The sequence below is a fragment of the Gallinula chloropus genome (genome assembly GCF_964237585.1).
Source record: "Gallinula chloropus genome assembly, chromosome: 1".
Taxonomy (NCBI): Eukaryota; Metazoa; Chordata; class Aves; order Gruiformes; family Rallidae; genus Gallinula; species Gallinula chloropus.
In genome coordinates, this window is record NC_140085.1 from 151,566,230 (window position 1) to 151,589,912 (window position 23,683).

The following is a 23,683-nucleotide window of genomic DNA, read 5'->3' on the forward strand; positions in this document are numbered from 1 at the left end:
AGGAACACCATCTTCGCACCAGAATCCTTCTCAATATCTCTGGCAACAATTTGAGAGCACAAGAAAGCAAGGAGAAAGGAAGGCAGAAGTTTCTATGTAACACCAACATCCAGTCACAGGTATTTGAAGGAATGTGTCACAGACTACACCTTGAGCAACAGGCCTGGCTACAAAATGACAGAGCAGGAACAGAGTTGAGCAATGTAAGAGAAAGCTATCTGGCTGAAGCCCCAACACAGGGCTTGATTACACTTTTCACAGTTTGCCAACATGAATCTATTGGATAAAATGTTTATGTAGCATTTTTTGATACTTCTTCCCTGGTTTCTACCAAAAATTCTTTTAAGTGTAATTTAGATCTCAGTGAGAAGTTGGCCATGACTTGACAGGGTCTAAAAACCTAGCAAAAAATTACAGCATGAACAAAATATTGCCTTAAATTTCAGTCAAATAAAATTGACACTCCTTAACTCAAATGCATATCACAGAAACATTTAAAGATGACCTTTTAATGTTATACAAAACCAAATTGTATACTAAACATTTTTCTCAAATAGTAAGAGGTCTATACTGTCATTTCTTTAAAAATTATCCCCTGAATTTGGGAAACATTAATATATTATGGTTTTCTCTTCAAAAGACAACTCATATGTCAGTCTTAGTGCAAGTATCTATTATTCTTCAGTTTCCTTCTACCCTATTCTTAATGTTCCATGTTAATTGTTCATGTCATATGGTTTATTCTCGTGGCACAAAGAATTTTGCAAAAGCCTATCAGCAAATTCAGATTACACATACAGTAGATAGCATTGTACTGTTCAAATACTTTCAATACTGCTCATCTACTATTGGTGGCTATAAATCTTAATGAATGATTCGAGCGTAACTCCCTTTAACAGACTGCTGAGCACAGATTTTCCAAAGTTCTTTAAAGGAGGAGATAAAGGAAAATTATTCAGCCTCTTTTTTTAACAATTGTAATTTTAGTCTTCAATGTCAGGATTGCATTTTGTGCTTGAATTTTATATTCCACAAAGCACATTATGGAACACATTGAACTGGTCGGCAGACAGTCACATTTGCTTTTAAAAGTCAGTAAAAAATATTAAGAATGTGTCTCTACTCCCCAAATTTCCTTTATATGAAAAAATTCCTGAGGTCATGGTTACAGTTGCCTGCCATTCTAGTTAATTTACTGCCCTGTTTATTACAGTAACACCTGTAAAAGGCCTGCAAAAGACTAGTCCTGCAACACTGTGCTAAGTGCTAGACCAGCACTTTGAATACTGTCTCCACCATCCTAATGTCACTTGACAAGATCTCCATTACAGACAGTGAAAGCATTACACTCATGTTGCCCTCTAAAATGGACCTCCTGCTGATTGTAAAATAAAGCGAATTACAGTATAGAAATGCATCCTCACCCACTCTCTTTTTCTCTGCTGCTCTCAACCTCAGGTCAGTCAACACCAAGAGAACCACTCCCCCAAAACAAAAGATAAACTAGAAAAGGAAATTCATAACTACCAGCCTGTTATCTGAGAGCCCAACAGTACAGCTCAGTGATAATTACCTGTGACATACTCTGTAATTAAAGCCTAACATCCAGTCATATAGCAACCTGTTCATAAACATAGTTACCTTAAAGAAAGGAACTAAAGATAGGAGTTGAATAGGATTGTGAATTGTGTAATAAGTACCTAAATATCATGTTTCAAAAATTAATACAGTGGGTCAGGATCACACTAAATATATACTGGAAATGCAGAGATGTGGATCAGAATTTGACCAGATTTTTTTTTTTTCATTTAATTTTCAAATGCTTTTGGGGTAGACAAACTGAGAGGAGGAGCTGGGGCAGCTGAACAGCTTGGCCTCCTTTGCCTGAGCAGAGAATTCATGATAATAAAACTGTCAGACTAAAGAAAAAAAGAGGAAAGCAAGTTACTACAACGTGGTATTTTCTCTATATACCCTACTGCCTGAGTAGCTAAGGGCAATTTACCAAACTGCAACAGTACTACTGTTACTATTATCAGATGGCAGCTTGAGTAGCACACAAGTAACATGAAGGTTAACCACTCTTACCTATCAATCCAAAATATTTGAAGCCAGAAAGTGTATATTGTGGAGGAACAACTAGACTGCAAGCAGTGGGTACTGGTTTCAAGCAACAGCTTAAATGATACAGAGTGGGCTAAACACTTCCCTCTTGCTAATAAAGCATGAGCAGTATCTAAGTATGGGGGCTTGGACATTCTGTAACTCCCACAGCATTTTCAATAGGACAAAGCACTTTATAGCCAAAGTTACAAATGTTAGTTAGCATTTCAATTCAATATAAAAACATCTACAGGTAGTTAATGCAAAATACAGTGTTGCAATATGTCCATAGATGGTGGATAAGGAACACAAGGAACACATCCCAAGTGGACTGAATTGTCAGTGCACCCAGTCCTGAGCCTTCAAAAGACAGAGAGACAAGACAGAGCAGCTACTTCTCAAATCTGGTTGCTTTTGATACTATTTTGGAGATTTCATCTGGGGACAAGTGTATACAAGCCTATGCATGTTTATTCTTAAATGAAAAGTACTTCAGCACTCTTTTCAACCTGCTATAGGAGCCTCCTTCATACAACATCCACAGAAAAGTCCCCTATCCCAAGGGGAAAATGCCCAGCACTGAAGTGGTCAGGCCAGGATTGATGAATCTGACCTTTACCACCTCATTTACATGTATGGCAACCAGACCCCCATGGATTACCTTTGATCTCTACATTTCCTCATGTGCTAGAAGCTGCCTTGGGGGTAAGTTCTTCATTGGCTGACTGTTTAGCAAATATGGGATATATTTCCTGGCTGTACTGTCCACTGACTCCCCCCTCCCCTTGCTGGCAGCTACAAAATGGAGAAGACAAAAATACATCCCTTGGGTAAAATGTTGGGATTGGTATAAATAACTGCAAGCATTTCATTCTTTGTTTATTAAAAAAAAAAACCCCATGCCTACAATTCCAATAGTCTTCCAACAGGATACAATAGTAGGTTATCACATTGCAAACAGCTCCAGCCCCTCCTAGCTCAGTGAAAGACTTCAGCTAAGGAGCTTTACATTTTTCTTTGCTTTCTACCAGTGGACAGAAATAGCACATTACCACAGCTAAGTTGATGAATGACAGGTAGTTATATTGTCTCAGCCAGAGAAACATGAAGACCACCAAAGTGGGATAAAATCAGAACCTGGGCATGCTTAATTAAGTCTCCATTAAAAACCTTCTACAATCTACATACATCCTATATTCCTTTTCTTTTTTTCTATTTACCCTTCAAGAAACATTCTGGAGACCTCACTGAGGGAATCTCCACTGGCCTCTATGATAGTTTTCTTTGAATCAGAATTTGCACAGATCTCAATGGACCACACTGTTACCTTTTAGCTCCCATCTTTAAAAACAGATAATGTGTCAGTGTATCTTGTAAAGTCAGTCCAGAAGAAATATTTATTTAAATGTAATTCATGTAGGTAGATGAAGTGTTATTTTTTTCTTCCATCTAAGAACTATGGTAGAATAGAAGCTGCCTGTAGCTCATATTAACATTATCCAGGCTTATGCTACACATTAGACATGGTCCATGAAACACTAACCCCAAGGCAAAATAATTCCTAATATCAAATGCTCACACAAAGACAGTTCAGAATTGTGAAAAATACTTCCCTCCAACCTCAATTTTCATCCTCACTTTGTCAAATGTTATTAAATGTAACATCATTGTCATGGTTCAAAACCTATTGCTTACCTAAGAATATTTCCATTTCTCTGCCACAATACTCTATTATCCCTGCTCCAGAAGAGAACATAGTTATTTATGTAGTCAAAGAAATTCTGCCTTAAAAAGTGCTGACTGCCCAGAATATGGCCAAATTTATCAGAAGTTGTTGCAAATATAGGAAATTAAAGCACTACCTTCAAGAATCCCTACGGATATACCCCTGTTTACTGGAACTTTAATGTATCAGATGACCTATTTATCCCATTATCCAAAGATACTTAGAACTTTCCGAAGACAACAGCTTGTAAAAAACAGACTAAATGAAACAACATTCAAATGAATATTAAAATAGATTTGGATATAACATGGGTAAAAATATTTCATGAGTTATTAGATTTGGTTTCTTGCAAAGAGTTAGGGAAACAGAAATATGCCTTGTATAACCCAAACTGTTCCTATTAATGCCAACAACAGCACAGTGTTCACTATTTCTGAAAGTTCCCTATATTACAAGTGTTTTCCACAATACAAGAATTTTTATAGATGACCTACTCTGTTCTAATTTGTATATTAGTGCAGGAGTTTACACAGAATTCAAAGGACACAGAATCCTCAAAAGTATATACATTGAAGAGGTCAAGGTAATAAGAGATAAATTATCACCTTATGGAAATTTATCCTTTGTTTACCAAGAGTATTGACAATGTTTAGAACAGGATACTTTCACCCAACATAGCTGATAACTGTGGTTAGGTAAGCAACACTATTTTAAGCACTAAGAACAGAAAAGCCAGATTTACACATGTTGCATTGTACACTTACTGGACCCAATTATGTTTGTAATACCAAAGTTGAAAAAACAAGACATTCCAAGAATGACAAAGACTGTATGTGTCTCTACTATTAAATGAAATGGATCTGGGAAAACATTGGGCATTGAAACCAGTTGACATGGAAGAGACCTTGCTTAGTCCAGCAAAAACTCTTAGGGTCTACGTTGTGACAGCTGAATACAAACCGGTATTTTTAGGGTTTTTTTTTTTTTTATGCAGGTTGCTCAGTGAGACTGTGGACTTTCCATCCTGGAAGATATGGTCTTGGGCAAGCTGCCATAGCTGGCTCTTTTATGAGCAGGGAGATTAGACTCTGGAATTTCCTAAAGTAATTTCATTAAAGTTATTATATAGTATTTAAAAATATTTCTCCCTTCATTTTACCTGTAACATTAGAATACCATTATAAGTATGCTAAAAACCTGATCTACTTGCAATGCCCTATTAAAAACATACAAATTTTTAAATTATACAAGTAGACAGAAAAGTAAGTCAGAATGTGAACTGTTTCTGCCCTACTCTTTTTAAAGAGCAATAAAAATGAACTGGGAGAAAGAGCTTCATTAACATCCTACTGAAGGCTGTGATCCTAAGAGTGGAAGCACAACATGAACACAGCTGTTCTCCACAAAGTCTGAATGCCGTATCTGTTGCTATATTGACTTACTGAAGCAGAGTTTACTCGAGTTATTTAGACAAATAATAAACTGGCCTCATTTTGACCACATCCACAAACGTTGCTTTATGAATAGCAAGTGTAACCAAGTGAATACTTTTTAAGGAGTCTGACAAGACTGCCTGTGAAATCAACCCTTAATAGAAAGAGACAAGGAGAACAGAAAAGAAATAATCCGGATATCCCATTTGGGGCGAGTGTTTATCAGAGGTATGACCTCTTGACCACAGGGAAGAGACAGGAGAGACTTGGCATTGATGTTTAGATTGTATTCTCATAAATACCTAATAATGCTTCACTATATGCCTTCTCAAAGTCCTGAGCATCAACACAATGTCAAGAAACAACCATGCACAACATATGCTTTCACTATATGATTAGTAACAGTATATTGCACTCATACCGCAGTTTCAGACTCTGTGGTATTACGTTCTGTTACCTTTTCAAGCACACAATGCACTGAATTGCTTTACTTACCAGTAGCAGTAGCAGGACAATATCAGGGTTATCACATGCACAGGCTACATGCATTGACGTCCAAAAATCCTCATCTTGATGATTTACATTCACTCCTCTGTCAATGAGAATTTCTGCAGCAAACGCGTTATCATAGCGAGCACACTGGAAGAGACAAGACAGATTAGGGATGGTGTTTTACTCAGTGTACAACTGAATTTGTCACACACAGTTTTTGCTCCATTTAACATTTAAATGAAGCAGATGACACACTGTAGTTAAACTGCTGTGTTTGCAGAGGACAACAGCTGACAAGCCAATAGAAATAGTTTTGTGGAGACTACAAGGTCTGTGTGCATGACTCATTTTCTTACTGCCTGTGAAGAGGCACTATATGAAATCTGCTGAAGCCTACAGTAGAGATGACTGTGACTTTTTAGGGATGTGCTAAGATACTTTAAAAAACAATCAGAGCACCTAAATTAAGATCCTAACTCTGGCCTAACATATAATCTCAGTAACTCTTAAAAGAAGGATTCCTTCTCTTTTCCCACTGGAGAGAGACCACAGAGACACTAGTTTTCTGATTAGACACTTAGATGCTTTAAATATAACCCTTAATATCCACGCCTCTTCCAGTATTTAGAGCTGTGGAATACTTCCCTGTCCCCAAAAAACACACCTATACACAGAGTACAACTACAGCGAAGTCTGCAGAGAATTTGCAAGTGAGGGTTAACTAATGATGTTCTGTACCACATGTGGAACCACACGATGGCATCCAGTTTGCTGATTGGTATTAATTTGGCATGGAAGTCAGGACAATGGAGAAGGGGAAGAAGGAAAAATGCTTAATTGGATTCCACTGCAAAGTCAATACATAGCAGAGATTCAACTGAATGCAGGAGCTGCATGTACTATTGTGATCATAAACATAGATAACTCAGAAGATAAAAATTAAAAAGCAGTCCTGCTTTCAATTGTTTCCAAACATATTGACCATTGAACTACAGAACAGAAATTAAGTTCTGATTTATTTCCTTTAGCTTGCAATTTATCTGACAGCTCTAGAAAGAGGTGATTTTTTTTTTTTGTTGCATCAGGGTCATTCCTTGCATCAGTAGCATAACTTCCATTGAGCTGTTCAATGCTCAAATTTTAACAAGTCTGAGATAAGACATTTTACAATACAGAACATCATAATCTCATACCAATCACATTTTCCAGGCATTGTTAAGTAATAAATTTTCTAGAAAGCTTCCAAACAAATGACAGATGTCACTAAACCATTTTCTGTATTAATAATACATACAGAGCCTTCTGTGATTAATTATCAGTTTGAAAACAACCCAGATTGGTAGCTGCAATGTAATTGCTGCTGTTGCTTGATTCTTGTTTAATGGAATTTGTGAAGCAACTGGGCAATCTAAGTTCCAATAGAAAACAGGCACTCGTACTTTGTTATTAGGGTGGGTTGGGTGATTGCCAGAGGAGAGAAGAATCAAACTTAAATGTTCCCTGTTACAACTCATACTGCGCCCTTCCCTTACCTAGGCCTCTATTTCCCAAGTCCTTGGTAAGCAGCGTGGCCACTGAAGATGGAAAACACAGATGAATCAATCACAGAATATACTGAGTTGGAAGGGACCCACAAGGATCATAGAGTCTAACTCCTATTATTATACAATCAAAACATTACATCTTGCAAGACCACGGTCTTATGTGTGGCTGGAGGCCAGCAATATTACTAGATTTTTTCAATGTCAAAAAAAATCACCATTTTGTGCACACACTATTGGAAACTTAATCCAACTACTCCAAAATGAAACACTCTTCCAAGCAGACTTTTTACTGGGTCTGCTATGCTCTCATATTTGTGAAGTTACATTTATTTTAGCAGCATTGAGCCAAGTAGTTGGATCCAAATATCTTAAAATAGTTTCACATTGAATAGAAAGTACGCCTGCAATTGAAACACAGACCAAAGTAAAAGGTCATAAGACTTTGGAATTTATAATGAGTTTTACCATTTACTCAGAAAAGCCAACTTTTTGCCTCTGCAGTATTTCCTTTCTGTCCACCTATCAGTCTTTCCTCCACATGCCCTTACATCTTGTTTCTTTTTTGTCTAGTGAATACAGTTTTCTTTTTATCTTCCAGCTACTTCATCTAAATTTCAATGCAAAAACTGATAAACTAAATGCAGATACTGTGTTAAATGTCAGCATATAGGAAACCGGTGCAGGAAAATATACAAAAACCAAAGGGAATAATGTTACATCATGGGGGGTTTATATAGGTTCTGTGACTCTCTGAACCATGTAATTTTATCTTTGGAATCAAGCAGTATTTCCTTTGTTCTTTCTTACTGCACAGATAATTTATAAATAAAACATTTCACCCCTCTTTGTTAGTTACAATTCCTATGACATGAACCATCCTTTTGTGAGCCATTTGAAAGCGACCATTTATTTCACACACATAGCTGGATGTAACCGTAATCACCGCAGAGGGCAGTGTAGATAAAAATTATTGCTAAGCCTTTCTTTTTGTTAATATGCCCAATCTGCTACTCAGCATCCCACCATATCTATCCACAGTCTCTAACACTAATCTTCAATCGCTCTTACCAGATGGAGCAAGGAGCCTCCTGAGGAAACAAGTGTATGAGGGTCAGCACCATCCTTCAATAGCCGTAGCACTGAAATACCAAAGAAAAGAGGAACAAGAATTAATGCAGCAATATACCTAGTTCTGAGCTGTTAATAGGCTGATTCTTCATCATCTTCATTAAGAGATTTAATAATATATGCAAACCTCTCAGATAGCATTTGCAAAACTATCATGTCAGCATTTCCCATCTCATCTATTTTAATGGCTAAGCCTGGAAGCAAAGGACCTTTGATAATGATGTTAAATATGAACAGTATCAAGGACTTCTCAAGCGAACAGATGAGCATGTCAGTTTTGTACATATGAGAGGGGAGGGGGGAACTGGAGAAGAAATCTTGTCTCAAGGTCACAGTCATCTGATTAGTTCATTTGGGAGCAAAATCAGTCAACTGGTTTTATTTTACTTTGTAGATGTCCCACGAGATTTGTTGGCTTTTTCTGTAAATAATTGAAACTAGTGTTCAGAACTTAAATCACTTGAAATTAATCATCCTCCCAAAGCTAAATGATCTGCACTCAATTTAACCTTTCCAGTACATTGTCAGATCACTGATGCAGCATAATTTTTTAAATTATATTTGGAGTCAAACTCCACTCCCAGTTACATGTACCAAGTGCAGACTACATCCAGCTCCAGGGTCCCCAACACAAGAAACACATGGAGCAAGTCCAGAAGAACACCACAAAAATCATCAGAGGGTGGAACACATCTCCTGTGAAGAAAGACTGAAAGAGTTGGGCTTGTTCAGATTGGAGAAGACTCCAGGGAGACATTATTGCAGTTTTTTTACCTGAAGGGGACCTACAGGAAAGCTGGAGAGGGACAGTGCAGTGATATCAGGGATTGAATCAAGGAGTGCAACAATAGGATGTGGGGGACTGGCTTTAGGCAGAAGAGTAGATAGGTTAGATGTTATAGAAAAATTTCTTCCCTGTGAGGGCAGTGAGGGCCTGGCACAGGTTGCCCAGAGAAGCTGTGGCTGCCCCCTCCCTGGCAGCATTCGAGGCCAGGTTGGATGGGGCTTCGGGCAACCTGGTCTAGTGTCCCTGCTCATGCCAGGGGGCTGGAACTAGATGGTTTTTGAGGTTTCTTCCAACCCAAACCAGTCTATGAATCTATTCTACATTTCTGTGATCAAACCCCTTTGAAACGACAACAGACTTATACATGCAAGCAAAACCACAACCCAGAAATCTGTTCCACTGCATTGTCTGTCCTACAGGAGGGATGTAAGTTTGTCTCAAGGCTCTTTTAACTTCCGTGTATCTGTCAAGAGACTGTGTATACCATCTCCTCCTTATCCATGCATTTTTTTCATGTGTTTTCTTTCTCTAGAGAATCTTATAAGTCCATTTTCACTGTACATTTTAACTTCTTACAGCACTGAGGCATTCAGTTGACCTACTTGAAAGGGGTTATCCATCCCTTCAGATATTGTCAATTTATACAAGCAATGTTTCTTGAATATGTTGAATGGGTTTTGACCAGGTGCCTCAAAAATTCAGCCTACAAGGAAATCTGCCTAAATGGTTGCAAGCCTATACAATTCATGTGAAAGACTAGGAAAGGCTTGGCCATCATCATTATTAAATGCTTCCCACATAGGAAACATGCTGGTATATTGGAGAAACATTTACAGTAGTTACACAAATCCATTTAATCTTTTTGGGGTTTTTTTAAACCTTTGGAAAAAAAAAAAAATCAAACATCATTCGAAGCTACTGTATAAATTCGTATTTTATTAATAGTTCCATGGTACCTATTTCTCCTCCCCAAATGTTTTGCTTCATTTAATTCACATAACTGTCAAATACCTTTATGTCCCTGCAAATGCCACTGCAAAAGCTAACTACTATCAGAAGCCACTGTTGTCCCCAGCATGTCCACCACAAGAAGTGCAGCATTAAGTAACATGGAATAAACAAACTGTGCAACAACTGCCAATCAAGATGAAAACCACTGAAGCAGAGTGGGCAGGTAGAGAAATATTTACAAGTTTTCATAACTGTGGGGAAAATGGGCAAACAACAAGAACCAAAGTGCATTTCTTTCTGCTCTCAGATCCACAAATCCAATACTGAAGTACATAATTGCTTGCACCCAAAGACCATTAAGGATAAAGGTTCAAAATTAAGTTACTTCCTTATTTTAATACCTAAATTACTGACTGCGTATGGAGTTGCTTTCTCCACCTCGTTGTAGTGAGTAAAGACCTTTCCGTAAATCCTTCCTCATTAAATAATTATGCAACTACATCCTCCTCAAGAGTTAATATTTTCACTTTCCTATGTTGTGTCACTTCTTTACCGGGCTAGGAAATACAATTTCCATCTCAGAGTATTTCTTAAGGCTCTGAAAGTAATTTCATTCTGCCAATCCCATCAGGATTTCACCTGGACAAATGAACACTTCAAGTTGTTCCCCTTCCTTCAGTCCTGCTTTTCAGGGCAAAAAAACCCCTAAACTCCACCCATTTCAGTCTCCTCACCTCTTAATGTAGTGGTTTTATGTGGTATTCCTTCTTACGCACAGCATGTGTGCAGGTTAAAAATGTGAACGATGGCTTGGTACCACCCGCAATGAGAGTCTCATTTGCAAGTATGGAAATTAAGACAGATAGCCCTTGAAAGTGTGATTTGCAGGAATATTTAAGTTTCCATAATTCTGTTCTCAAGAAGGCTTTAACTGATGACATTGGTAGGAACATACAGCTCTTTGCAAAGGCCATCTTCAGTGTATTCTCAGACTGCACTGCTGTCAGCAGGGTGAAGGCATGCTATCCACTGTATGGCCCACTCTTCCCTTACATGAGGCCCCCTCACCTGTACAGCTGCACATTCAACTGGACTAGTAAGTCTTTTTCCCCTCTTTGGGGTTCCATCCCATCCATGCAGCTGACTGCTCTGCTCCATGAGCACCAGCACAGAGGATACAAACGCGCAGAAGCAGAGAAAACACGTGACATTCCAGTGGCAGAAGTCTTCCATTGAGGAAGTCTGATAATGAAATATCATCCTCAATCTCTGTCTTTACAAGAGGGGATAAGCCACAGTTAAGGAGCCAATCAAAAGGCTCTGTTCCCTTCCCCAATTTGTGAAAGGACTTGCACATCTTCTACTTCTGGCTACTTCTGCATCTGGGAACTGAGTCTGATGGTATAAAATAACACAAGCAAAAGTAAAATGCAGTTTCTTGTTGGGTCACTGAGATGATCTCAATCATAAAATAGAGTCTGGGGATCACCAAAAGTGTCTTTTGGGCAAGTCCTTCTTGCAAAGACAGAGGATGAAGACCTCTCTTTTGTCAGGAACAGGACATGCTAAGGTCTGAGGGCTGGGAAACTGCATTTCTAAAAATATTCTTCAAGAATTTAATCTGGAGCCTAAAATAGCAAACAAGTGACAGAAAGAGCCTGTGGCTACTTGCATATAGCAAATGCAGGCAATCATCAAATTTCTTCCTTCCATCAAACCCACAGAGAGTTCATTCTTGTAGAGAAAGTATACAAAATTAAGTAGTGTCTTTGCAGATACATTTAGCAAAACTTTGCTGCTGAAACAGAGACAGACCACTTCTAGATCTGCCACTGAAATTCATAGGAATGAATGCTTTTACTGGTTTTCCTACCAGCAGATTAAAGCATAAAGAACTAATAGATAAACTGTTTTTGAAGTAGAATATTAAGTAACTGTGAACATAAACTGGTCTTGTCAGGAGCTTGCTCCAGCACAGGCTTCCCACTGGGTCACAGCCTCCTCCTGGTCCAGCATGGGCTCCTCCAAAGGCTGGAGGGGAATCTCTGCTCCCCAATATCCTCCATGGGCTGCAGGGAGCCAACTTTCTTTACCATTGTTTTCTCCACAGGCTGCAGAGGAATCTCTGCTCCAACACCCAGAGTACCTCATCACCTTCCTTCTTCACTGACCCTGGTGTCTGCAGAGTTTCTTACATCTTCTCACTCCTCTCTCTTATGACAAAAAGATTCCACAATTGTGTTGGGTTTTTTCCCTTCTTAAATATGTGAATTCAGAAGCTGTACCACCATCACTGATTGGTCAGCAGCAGGTCCATCCTTGAGCCATCTTGTATTTGGCTCTGCAAGACCCAGGGGAAGTTTCTAGCAGCTTCTCACAGAAGCCACCCCAGCAGCTGCCACCATCACCTTGCCACACACACAAAACAAGTCTACACACACAGAGGAAATGCTTGAAACAGGTCCATCCATTCTCTGGTGTTTTAGATTTGACACAAAATCATCAACTACTCACGAGTAGAATTTCACACCTAATTTCATGTCTAATAAAGGTCTTTTAGGAGAATTGAAGTTATAAAGTCTCAGCAGTAAAGAAAGGTTAGACTCAAGGAAGCTTTTTACATATGTCTGATGTTACAATTGTAGGTAAATTATTCTGATGAGCTGAATACCTTACCACACTCCATTGGCTGCACTGAATGGATTACTATTTATTATGTAGCCTTGTAATCCCGGGAAGACAGTATCACCATGCCCGCCACCAGCCACAGGTCTTGTACACTTCAAGTGTGGGACTAGGGCTGCCAGGCTTATTTTGCTTGGGCTTGTCTTGGCTTGCTTGGAGCTTTAACTTTTTTAGCTGCTACAGCAACTGGCTAATGACAAGGTAGCAATTATCTAAGATGGTTTAGTTTTCTTTAGCTTTGTATAACAAGGTTTTATATATACAACAATAGCTAGCTCTTGTGGTCTGCTGAATAGCATGTAGCTACTCTGGCATGTTAAACTATGACCTTATGTACTGCAGACAAAAGGAGTACAGATCCAAAGTGACAGCAGAGTCTGGAAGGTAAATTCAGAGGGCCCAAGGCTATCCATAACTCACCAGTGATCAGCTACTGATGGCAATGCAATCTTAGGAGCTGGGCAATGTTGCCTTCACAGCACAACCAGTTTTATAATAACAGGAAAGACCAAGAGACATGTTTAACATATGTAAAGCTTAACCACTGGCCATCTGCTGTGCTGGAGATACCCATGTATGTTTCTATTAATCATTCCTCTGGGGAGTAGCAGCTAGCTAGTGTAAACTTTGCTCCTATTAACATTTATTTTTGTTCTCTTTAGCTTAGCAGAAATAACTCTGGATGGAAAGCTTCACTCATTCATTATGTGCAGAAGTAGGGTTTACTGCAGAAGCCTAGCTAAGCCCATGCTGTTGCTGGAATGGATTATCTCATTTGCCTCCTGCCTCGGGCTGGATGTTTCTGCCACTTCCCTCATGCTGGCACAAGGCAAAGATTAGTTCATAACTAGGACCTTTGATCCAACTCTGGCATCTTAAACTCTGTATAGATGTGGCTTACAATTCTTTCCACCTTCATGCCTCTAGTACTCTGCTTATTCCTTAGTAGCCACTCTGGACTTTCAGCTTGTACCAAAGGTGCTTGTGAGGAACCTGCTATACATCTCAACTGCACATGAGAACAGATGAATGCTAATTTCTGGTAAGCTTTCTTATTCAGAAGAGCAAATTGCATCAAGCAAGATGCCATCAATTTTTTTGGATTTCAGTCTTTGAAAAATATTTACCTCACACTTTAGTTATGATGAGTTTAAAATTAGTTTTAAAATCAAAACACCACTATTGGTAACAAACATTTTAAGTTGTCTTGTTTACTTAAACACATTCACAGTAGCAACACTGTTACCACATCATTACTAGGGATGTTTTCTTTCAAAGCAAGCTCTGCTCATCAGCTGACAGGGTTTGTTCAGAGCAGTCAAGCCCGTAATGGGTTTTCAAACAACTGATTTGTAATCCTACTGCTTTTTTCATCCTTTAAATATGCCCAGCTATCACTGGCAACTTCTATCAAAAGTGTTCAAACCTCATCTTCTCGTTTCCTGAAGAACTCTTGGAAATAGGATTCCCACCTTTCCTGCATAAAAAGGAAAGACAGCAAACCATAAAGGAGGCATGCATGACATCTGGACAGCTAAGTGTTATGCCATTTACAGGATGCAGACAGGAAGAGAGAAAAGACTTCTTCCCTACTGACTGAACATGAGAATGTTAGCTTCGCATATACAAGCCATGAGGACTACTGCTTGAACACAGCACTGATGACAGGCCTGATGCCTCCATCCTTCCTGGCAGAGTAGTTTGTAACTTCTTTAGGAAGGCAGGAATCAGACTTCCATGCCCTCACAGCAACAGGACCATTGATTCTCTTTGACATTTAGATGTGGGATGTGAATTGTCAGGCCAATTCCTAAGCTTCATTCAAAGCAACATTACCTTTAGAAGAAGCAAACCAAGCCACAATGAAACACAATGACAGAGGTAGTCCTACAGCCTTAGATGACATCTCTCCCAGCTTTAATGTTAGGCCCAGATTAAAACACACATTAGTTCTATCCTCTACTCTTTGTGGAGAAATCAGTCAGACCCCAGACTTGGCAGCAACTGAGGGACTGGATCACCCCACTCTGGGAGAGAACTTCAAACAGCACAGGTAGGCACACAACAAGATAAGTCCCTCCCCTTCTGCCTAGTCCTCTGCTACTTTCCACCCAGCCTTGCACCCTCTACTATCTTCATCCATGTCTAGGGCTTCAGCAAGCCTGACCACTTCCTGCCAACCCATTGTTCTGGAGGTCAGGGGCACAGCCCTCCTGGTAACTGGGGCATCTTGAACTAGAAAGCCACATAAAAAATAATGATTACATCTCCGGGCCAGAGACACTCAGTCAAACTCCCCTGAGATCCCCGAGGAGTGTCACAATTCCCTCTGTGGGGATGATACTTCCATCACTGTAGACACAGCCAGAATAATTTATGAGTTTAGGGACTATGATTATTCAATATCTGCTAAATTTAAACATTCTTCCGCAGGGAAATTCCCCCCTCTTATTTCATTTTTATATACATGAAAGTTAATGCAGTCTTTGCCTCCACTGGAAATTTTTAAGCCCACAAATCTAAAGGCCTAAAAAAGTGCTGGTGTGTGCTAGGTGCACTGCAGGAGCACAGTGATACAAATTAACTTATCTTCTGGTAGCACCATAGGGGTTTTGCCAGCATTGGTATCTCCCAGGCCAAAATCACTGCCTCATCAAAAAGTGGTAGCTCAAACCTGACTGAAATCTGAATGTCTGTTAGTGAGATAAAATTGCAAAAAATTCAAAGCTTTTTAAAGTTTCCCGTAAGAAGAGCATGGCAACACCAACCTTAAGGGAAAGCAGCTGATCATACACTAAGCTAGTGTGGCTTTCCTCAAAGATTTCACTTCCAACTAGCTTATGTGATTTATTTCCAGCTTAAAAAGACAAATCCCAAAAGAACCTAGCATCTTAGCATTTAGGTCACCTACTGCATTCTGTACACATACTTCAGCTACCTCCTAGGCACAGATTCTTCTGGAGGTCCTGACAAAGGTGACTAAAAATAGCAAGATCATCATCAGCAAGGTACAGCCAGTTATTACAAAAGCTCACACCTCACTGGGTTCACCTTAGAGATATGTGCCAATTTAAAAGCTCTCCAAATCACGGTATAATTTTTAGGCTAACTTTCCTGCTATAAACACATGATTGTGCTGTCAAATGTTCACAGAATTGAATGCAAGCTTCAGATCTTCACAATAATTTACTACATGTACTGAATTTAATTCAGACCTTGCAGCTTTCCAATTTTACAGTCATTACATGATAAATACGAAAAACACACATCAGCAAAATGACTCATTCTGTGGTCACTAGCTTAGCTTGAAAACCACTGCCATCCCATGCTTTGCCCTAGTTAACAGTAGAAGTTTAGCAATTTGCATACAACACAATTTTTCTGCTGAATAGACTCTGCAGTCCCATTTCAACCATCGTTTACGTTGATCCTATGCCAACGTTACTTAATTGTCATAAATCAAGTAGCTGCCCATGTATAATCCATAGGAAACCAAACTCAGTCCCTCTCCTAACTCTCACACCACACAGAGCAAGCTTATGCCAGCTGCTTTAGAAGCCTTGTAAGCAAGTCACGAAGATTCCTATTCCAGATCTTCAAGAATAACAGGCTATTACCCTGCTTCACAGCTGCTAAATGTTCCTAATTACCAGCTGCAGACCACTGACTGCTGGATTCTGTGTATATAGTGGGATTCCCAGGGCATGGGCAAGGAAGCAAATTTAAAGCAGGCAGCATAGAACAAATTAAGGAAAATAGCTGTCTATGCATTAACCCCAAATAGTCCTCTGTGTGGCACAGGAGTGACCAGAACTATGAAGGAAGTGTCTGGTTCCAGGGACATCTCACCACTTGACATGGAGCTCAGGCACCACCTTCCACAGGGTGCAGTCTGTGACAGTTTACAGTTCTCAAAACCAGAGCTGCTCCCCTCTTGTTCACGTTTCCATTGACACACTCCTGCCCTCAGCCCTGCACAGCAGTGCCCTGTGTCACTCTGCCCTGAGCAGGCAAGGAGAGCTAAACCAGCCGCTGGCTGACATCACAGAAGGCAGTTTCCAGCTGGTGTAGCTGCCTGGTTCATTTCAAGATGACAATAAAGATAGGAGCACAAAAGGATAGGACATAAGCAGAGCAGGACAGAAAAGAGAGCAAACAACAGCAACCTGGTTTAGTTTAGTTTTAAGCTGTGTTGAAACACACCTTGCAAGTATCACTGTACATATCCTTAGGTTACTGCCAAAATTACATTGGTGGCTCCAGGATGCCCCCCATCCCCTTTCTTTGTACCAGCCCCATCAGCTGTGCTCCAGGGCAGTGAATCAGTTCAAAGAGCTGACAGAATGCAGATATTGGGTTTAGGGGGTGGTTCATTCTCTGGGATCAGTTTGCTACACTTCCTTTGAAGCCACACAGTTGCTAAATCTGATACAGAGAGCTTGCAATGAGAAGAGTGGTAGGTAAAGGACTGTAAAAAGATAAGTGAAAATTTCTGATTTAGAAAACATAGGATTGGCATAACACCCAACAAGCATAAAGGTACACCAGCATACAAAATCATTTTATCAATATAAAAAAATCCCTGGCATAAAAAAGACAGGAATCTCCTGGAGGGAGTCCAACAGAGGGCTACCAAGATGATTAAGTGCCTGGAGCATCTCCTCTATGAGGAAAGGATGAGTGAATTGGGGTTGTTCAGCCTTGAGAAAAGAAGACTGAGAGGGGATCTGATTAATGTTTATAAGTATCTGAAGTGTGGGGGACAGGGGGAAATGGCCAGCCTCTTTTCAGTGGTCTGTGGTGACAGGACAAGGGGCAATGACCTCGAGGTGGAACACAGGAAGTTCTGCACCAATATGTGCAATAACTTTTTCACAGTGAAGGTGACAGAGTACAGGGACAGGCTGCCCAGAGGATGTGGAGTATCTCCTGAGAAGGAGACTCCACAAGACCCATCTGGATGCCTACCTATACAACCTGTCCTAGGGAACCTGCTTTGGCAGAGGGGGTTGAACTGAACAATCTCTGGAGGTCTCTTCCAACCCCTATAATTATGTGATAAGTCAATAACTCACAGAAATACCTCCCTACAGGCATAAATACACCCCCATGAGAGTGAGCAGTACAATTTCAATTAGAACAGTATAACCAGTGCGACACCATTACTTTTTTAGGCAAATCATGACACAGACAAGGCCACTATAGGGTATAATCAGTATAGTGTCTCCAAACCTGTAACGTACATGCAACTATAGCCACATAAGTAAACAACAAAAATGTTAACCCCCCCCAGCATTTTAGGTGCACCAATTAAGGTATATTGCATGCTTTTTCTAGCATATACTACTATCCAAAAGAGTTTTGCTTCATCATTGTGAGATTGAGAGGCAAGGGGGGCAGAAGGGGCTGTATGGGTGGCTTCCATGAATAGCAGCCAGCTTAAGGCCAGACCCAATGCTTACCAAGGCTGAGCCCATCACAACAGTGGTAGCATCTTAGGGTAACACAGTTAAGAAGAGGGGGAGAAGCAAACAGTCACTTTTGCTGCTAGAGAGGGGAGAGTGTGCAAGAAACTTTGCATACATCGAGACCAATAAAGAAGGGGAGGAAGAGGCATTCCAGGTGCAGTAGGAGACCCCTCCCATAATCCAACAGATAACAGTGGATGTCTTCGTTCAACCTCATCCAACCAAGCAGTACACAGGCCCCCCGACTCTTCCCCCAGCAGGACGGGGAGGAGATGGGCTGGGCAAGAACCACTGGGGCAGTGTAGGGAGAAAGAGCACCCACAGCAGGGCCCAGGACAAAACCAAACAAGGTAATACTTACCTGCACCACCCAGCACATACCGGCCCGGCCAGGCGCTCCTGCCACACTGATGCTCATCCAGGAGCTTTCCCTACCCTTCCGACCCCTTTTATGGGGGCGTGACATCACGCAGTGTGTAAACAACCTGTGCCGGCTCAGCTCACCTGTGCTGGCTCCTCGGGAGAGTTAACTCCGTCCTCCCTGGGACTGGGACAATGGGGAGGTAGAGATTTTACCTGCAGCCCGTGGAAGGAGGAGCTCAGGCTGGAGCAGGTTTGCTGGGGGGATTTGTGGCACCACGGGGGGACTCACGTTGGAGTAGTCTGTTCCAGAAGGTCTGCACCCTGTAGAAGGGACTTATGCTGGGGCAGTTAGTGAAGAACTGAAGCCCCCATGGGAAGGACTCACACTGGAGAAGCTCACGCAGGACTGTCTGCCGTTGAGTGGGGCTCCAGGTTGGAGCAGAACAAGAGCGTGAGGAGTCCTTCCCCCCCCCCGAGGAGAAATGAGCGACAGAAACAATGTGTGCTAAACTGGCCCCAACCCCCATTCCCCGTCCCATTGTGCTGCTCGGGGGCGGGGGAAGAGGAGGGAGAGAAATCGTGGGCGAAATTGAGCCCGGGAAGAAGGGAGGGGGGGGGGGGAGGAAGGTGTTTTAAGATTTTTTTTTTTTCATTATCCTACTGTTTTTACCGGGTAGTGAATTAGATGCAGTTTATTCTGTGGTGAGTCTGTTTTGCCCATGACACTTAATTGCTGACACTAATATAGGTGACGCTGCTTTAGCAGGGGGTTGGGACTAGGCAATCTTCAGAGGTCCCTTCCAACCCCTACCCTTCCGTGACCCTGAGATTGTGTGATTCTACAGCTCTGTGATTCACTTCGAGTAGCCTCTGCCTAGTGCTTTCTTACGCCTTTATTCAGCACGCACTCGCCCTGGTTCCGGCCAGGCCAGAGCGAGCCTCGCCCGGCAGCCAGCCCAGGTGAGCTGAATCAGTCAGCCCAGGTGAACTGCATTATCCCGGGCTAGTCCCACACCACGTGGCATCGCTCCCCCATAAAAGGGGCTGCTCAGGGAGTGGTAGCTTCCTGCAGCTCTGGAGCAGAGAGTGGTTGGGTGTCAGGTTGGTAAGTGCTCTGTTATCTCCCTGTGTGTATTCTGTTATGGGCTGTGTTGTTCACCTTTCACGGTGCTGTGTGTCAGTCACTATCCTTGTCCTGATCCGTGGGGCTCTGCCCTTCTTGTAGGGGAGGTATGGGGTGCCTGGCTGCTGCCTGGGGCTGCCCCCCAACCACCCAGATCAATCTGAGGTTGGTTGGAAAGCAAGTGGGTTTCCAACCCACTACCCGAACTAGTCTATCTAACTGTATATTGTGAAAGTATGGTTTGAGGTAAGGTTGTCACACTGGGGCAGTCAAAGATTGCAGCAACGTAGACTTCAGCTGATTTCACCATTCAGTATTCCAAACATAAAAACTATACAGGGGCTGAAATGACAGCTTTGTAACAGCTCATCTACACATAGTTTCCAACCAAAGAAATAAACTTGAAGCACAAACAGTTCTGTATTCAATATTGCCAAGCTCACAGATGGTTAAGCCTGTAAATTGATGTTATGTGGGTTGAACTACACTGGGTTACTAGTGAAGCATTTGAGCATCTGGGGAGCCTAGGATGAGCTGTAGGAGAAACAGCCCCTCTGCCTTATATTTAGTACTTCTTACTAGTGTCAAATAAGAGGTATTAAGCTGGAAGGGCCGAAGTATCATGCCAAAACTGAGGTGACAAGTAAATTACAAAGCAAATTCTGCTTTGTTTAAGCTTTCACAGTCATGGATTGCTCTCCGTAGGAATCTGCTTTGCTTAGTGTGTTCTTGTGCTACAATAATAGTTCAATACACTGGCTAGGTCAGGCCTCTCCAAACTTCAGCATGATGGACTACAGATGTCTAGAGGTCACTTCCAGCCTGACTGGTTTTAAAACTCTGGGAATTCATCAGACTTGATGTAAACAAGGAGAAGGAGCAACCAACAACAGCACAGCACCTGACAGAAGACTGCCTCTCAGTTCTGACTCGCATCACTGAATCCATATCCATATGGAGCCACATGGCAGTTCCAGGCTGCAATGATGAGCTACAACCACAGAGGCTCAAGCTTCCCAAGTGGTATGTAATGCCACACTTTCTCATTCCCTCATTGTATGCATGGAAAGCTGATAAAGCAGGGAGAAGCCAAGGATCCTCTTCCAGGATCCCCCATTAGTAGACTAATGTGAAGAACTGTTCAAACTTCACACAAATGTTTCCAGCTTAAAGAATGCTTCATATTTTCTGTACTGTCAATGGGGATATGAGGAAGTGAGAGGAAGTTACCACCGCATGCCAGCAATAGTTGTGATCACTAAGGCTGGGAGCACAGACCCTAGCTCAGTGATTTAGCACTGCAGCTGTCATGTTTGCCTTTTGAGTCTGAATGTAATCAAAACCCTAAACAGTGCACTGTGTGAGGAATTACCTCCTGCAAGCATCTTGTTGTTTGCTCTGTGAAATGACAGTGTGTACTGCTTCAAGGTCACGTATACACTATGCTGTAATAGAGAGTCATTGGAAAGAAACATGGTAAGAAGGCAGTATGCAGCCCCTAGGCTGACTGTCTGAATTCTGCCTTGAACCTTTTACATATGCTTAGAATCTCCATTTAAAATATTGCCAATTTCACCTTAACTACTCACCTTCTCACCTTCTTTCTTGAACGAAATTCACACAGAACTACAAGCTAGATTATCCATTCCTCTGCACTCACTGATTGTACACTTACAAGCTTTGGTTCCTCCACTGTAATAACCTGCTACGGTGATGGTTGCAAATAACAATAATCAAGAAAAAAAATCAGTTGTCTATTCATTATGCCATAAAACCTTTCTACTTGTTTCACTCTCATAGCTATAGAGCTTGTTCACTGTCAACTTGAAGTGCCAAAGGCTTTAACAGCTAAAAAGGCTTGCAGACCAAGTTAAGATGATACCTTGGTATACTGAGAAAACAGCCTCCTCCAATTCATGTGTCAGAGAATAGAAAGCTGCCTGAAATAATAAGCAGTATATTTATTTTGTGTTTAGAATTTTTATTGAGGAAGATAAACCACTAGGCACTATATAAATAAACCTGGCTCTGCCTCTGACATGTTTGTGTTTTTATTGGGAAAGACACTGCAATTCAGGCAGAAGGAATGAGCGGAGTAACAGAAAAACCCTAAAGAGGCAGGACTTGGCAGTTTAAAAAACTAATTGTTTGCATTTGGTGGCTCTCACTTGATTAATTTAGCTCCACCCTGAGAGATTCTAGATGCAGTTATTCATAGGATCATAGAATGGTTTGGGATGCAAGGGACCCCAAGGATCACAGAGGTCCAAGCTGCTGCCACAGGTAGTGGCACCAACCTCCAGGCCTGGATCTACACAAGGTTGCCCAGGGCCCCATCCAACCTGGCCTTGAACACCTCCAGACATAGGGCATCCACCACTTCTCTGGGCAGCCTGTTCCAGCACCTCACCACTCTCTTTGTAAAAAAAACTTCCTCCTAATATCTAATCCAAACCTTCCCTCCTTTAGCTTTAGTCCATTCCCCCTTGTCCTGCCATTATCTACCCTTTTAAAAAGTTGAATCCCCTCCAGTTTATAAGCTCCCTTCAGGGACTGGAAGACTGCAATGAGGTCCCCCTGCAGCCTTCTCTTCTCTAGGCTGAACAAGCCCAGCTCCCCCAGCCTCTCTTTGTAGGGCAGGTGCTCCAGCCCTCTGATCATCTTCATGGCCCTCCTCTGATCCCTCTCCAACAGTTCCACATCTTTCCTGTATTGGGGGCCCCAGATCTGGACACAGTACTCCAGATGGGGCCTCACGAAGGCAGAGTAGAGAGGGACAATCACCTCTCTGTTGCTGCTGGTCACCCCTCTTCTGATAGAGCCCAGGATACTATTGGCTTTCTGAGCTGCAAGAGCACACTGCTGGCTCATGTTAAGTTTCTCATCCACCAGAACCCCCAGGTCCTTCTCAGCAGGGCTACTCTCAAGAAGCTCTTCTCCCAGACTGTATCTATGTCTAGGATTCTTCCGGCCCAAGTGCATGACCTCACACTTTAGTTATTCCACTTGTCAAAACCTCCAAAGTCCACTTTCCAAAAGCTCTGAACAAATGTTCCTTCTCTATCTGACAATTAATATGACAGCGATACACTGAAGTCAGTATGTTTCAGGATCTGAAAACAGGGCCTTTTTCCAGTTTTTGTTTTAAATAGTCCTTTTTATCAACATTCCTCCAGTGTAACAATGTCAGTATTTACCCTGCTAGAAAAAGCCTTCTAAAACTGAATTGGAAACATTTTCAAGGAGTTGTTAAAACTGCAGTTGATTTTTTCATAAAGAACTGCATTATTGTTGTTTAAAGGGTTTGTTCTTTAAAAAAAAATAAAAATGCTTTCCTCTATTGATTTCTGTAGTTTCCCAGCTTAATTTCTGTGATAGAGCAATCTGTGATTGAAATGAAAACACTTAAGGTAAGTGGTATTGAAAGATACAGAAAAATTTCCCCTTGGTACTGATATATTATTGGAAATCAATCTGAGGCACAATAAATACACCAAAGAAGAAATCAACAGCAAATTGCATGGAAAAGCTTCTCTTCTGGCTATCTTTTTATTTCACAAGCATAGACTGGGGTCTTCTGCCATCACAGCAAGCTTTCTTTTTAATCAGTGTGACTTACAACAATATCCAGGGAATGTCAGCAGTACCTGCCACTCAGTGGATGCCATCTTTCATTGAGAGAATGGGCTTCTGAATGCTGCCAATTTATAGCCTTGCATCCCACCGCATGGTGCTGGAAAATGAGCCTTAGATCCCCTCTGAAATGAATAGGAAGAATGCCAGGTGCCAATTTGTTGGTTGTTAATGGCTTAACGACCTTTTATTGGCATGACAGTGAATTTGGGAGGGATTAGTTTCTGCATTTTTTGCTGCTTTTGAG

The 23,683-nt window shown here is 41.3% G+C and overlaps 1 protein-coding gene across 1 annotated transcript in view; it reads right to left on the minus strand.

Annotated features, from left to right (window-relative positions):
- The window catches only part of MYO16 (myosin XVI), a gene marked incomplete at both ends in the record, with an annotated part of 300,019 nt that overhangs the window by 244,931 nt on the left and 31,405 nt on the right, over positions 1-23,683 (minus strand). Inside the window, 2 exon segments of the mRNA XM_084276764.1 lie at positions 5,758-5,901; positions 8,367-8,437. Of these exon segments, the coding sequence (XP_084132890.1) occupies positions 5,758-5,901; positions 8,367-8,437 (215 nt within the window).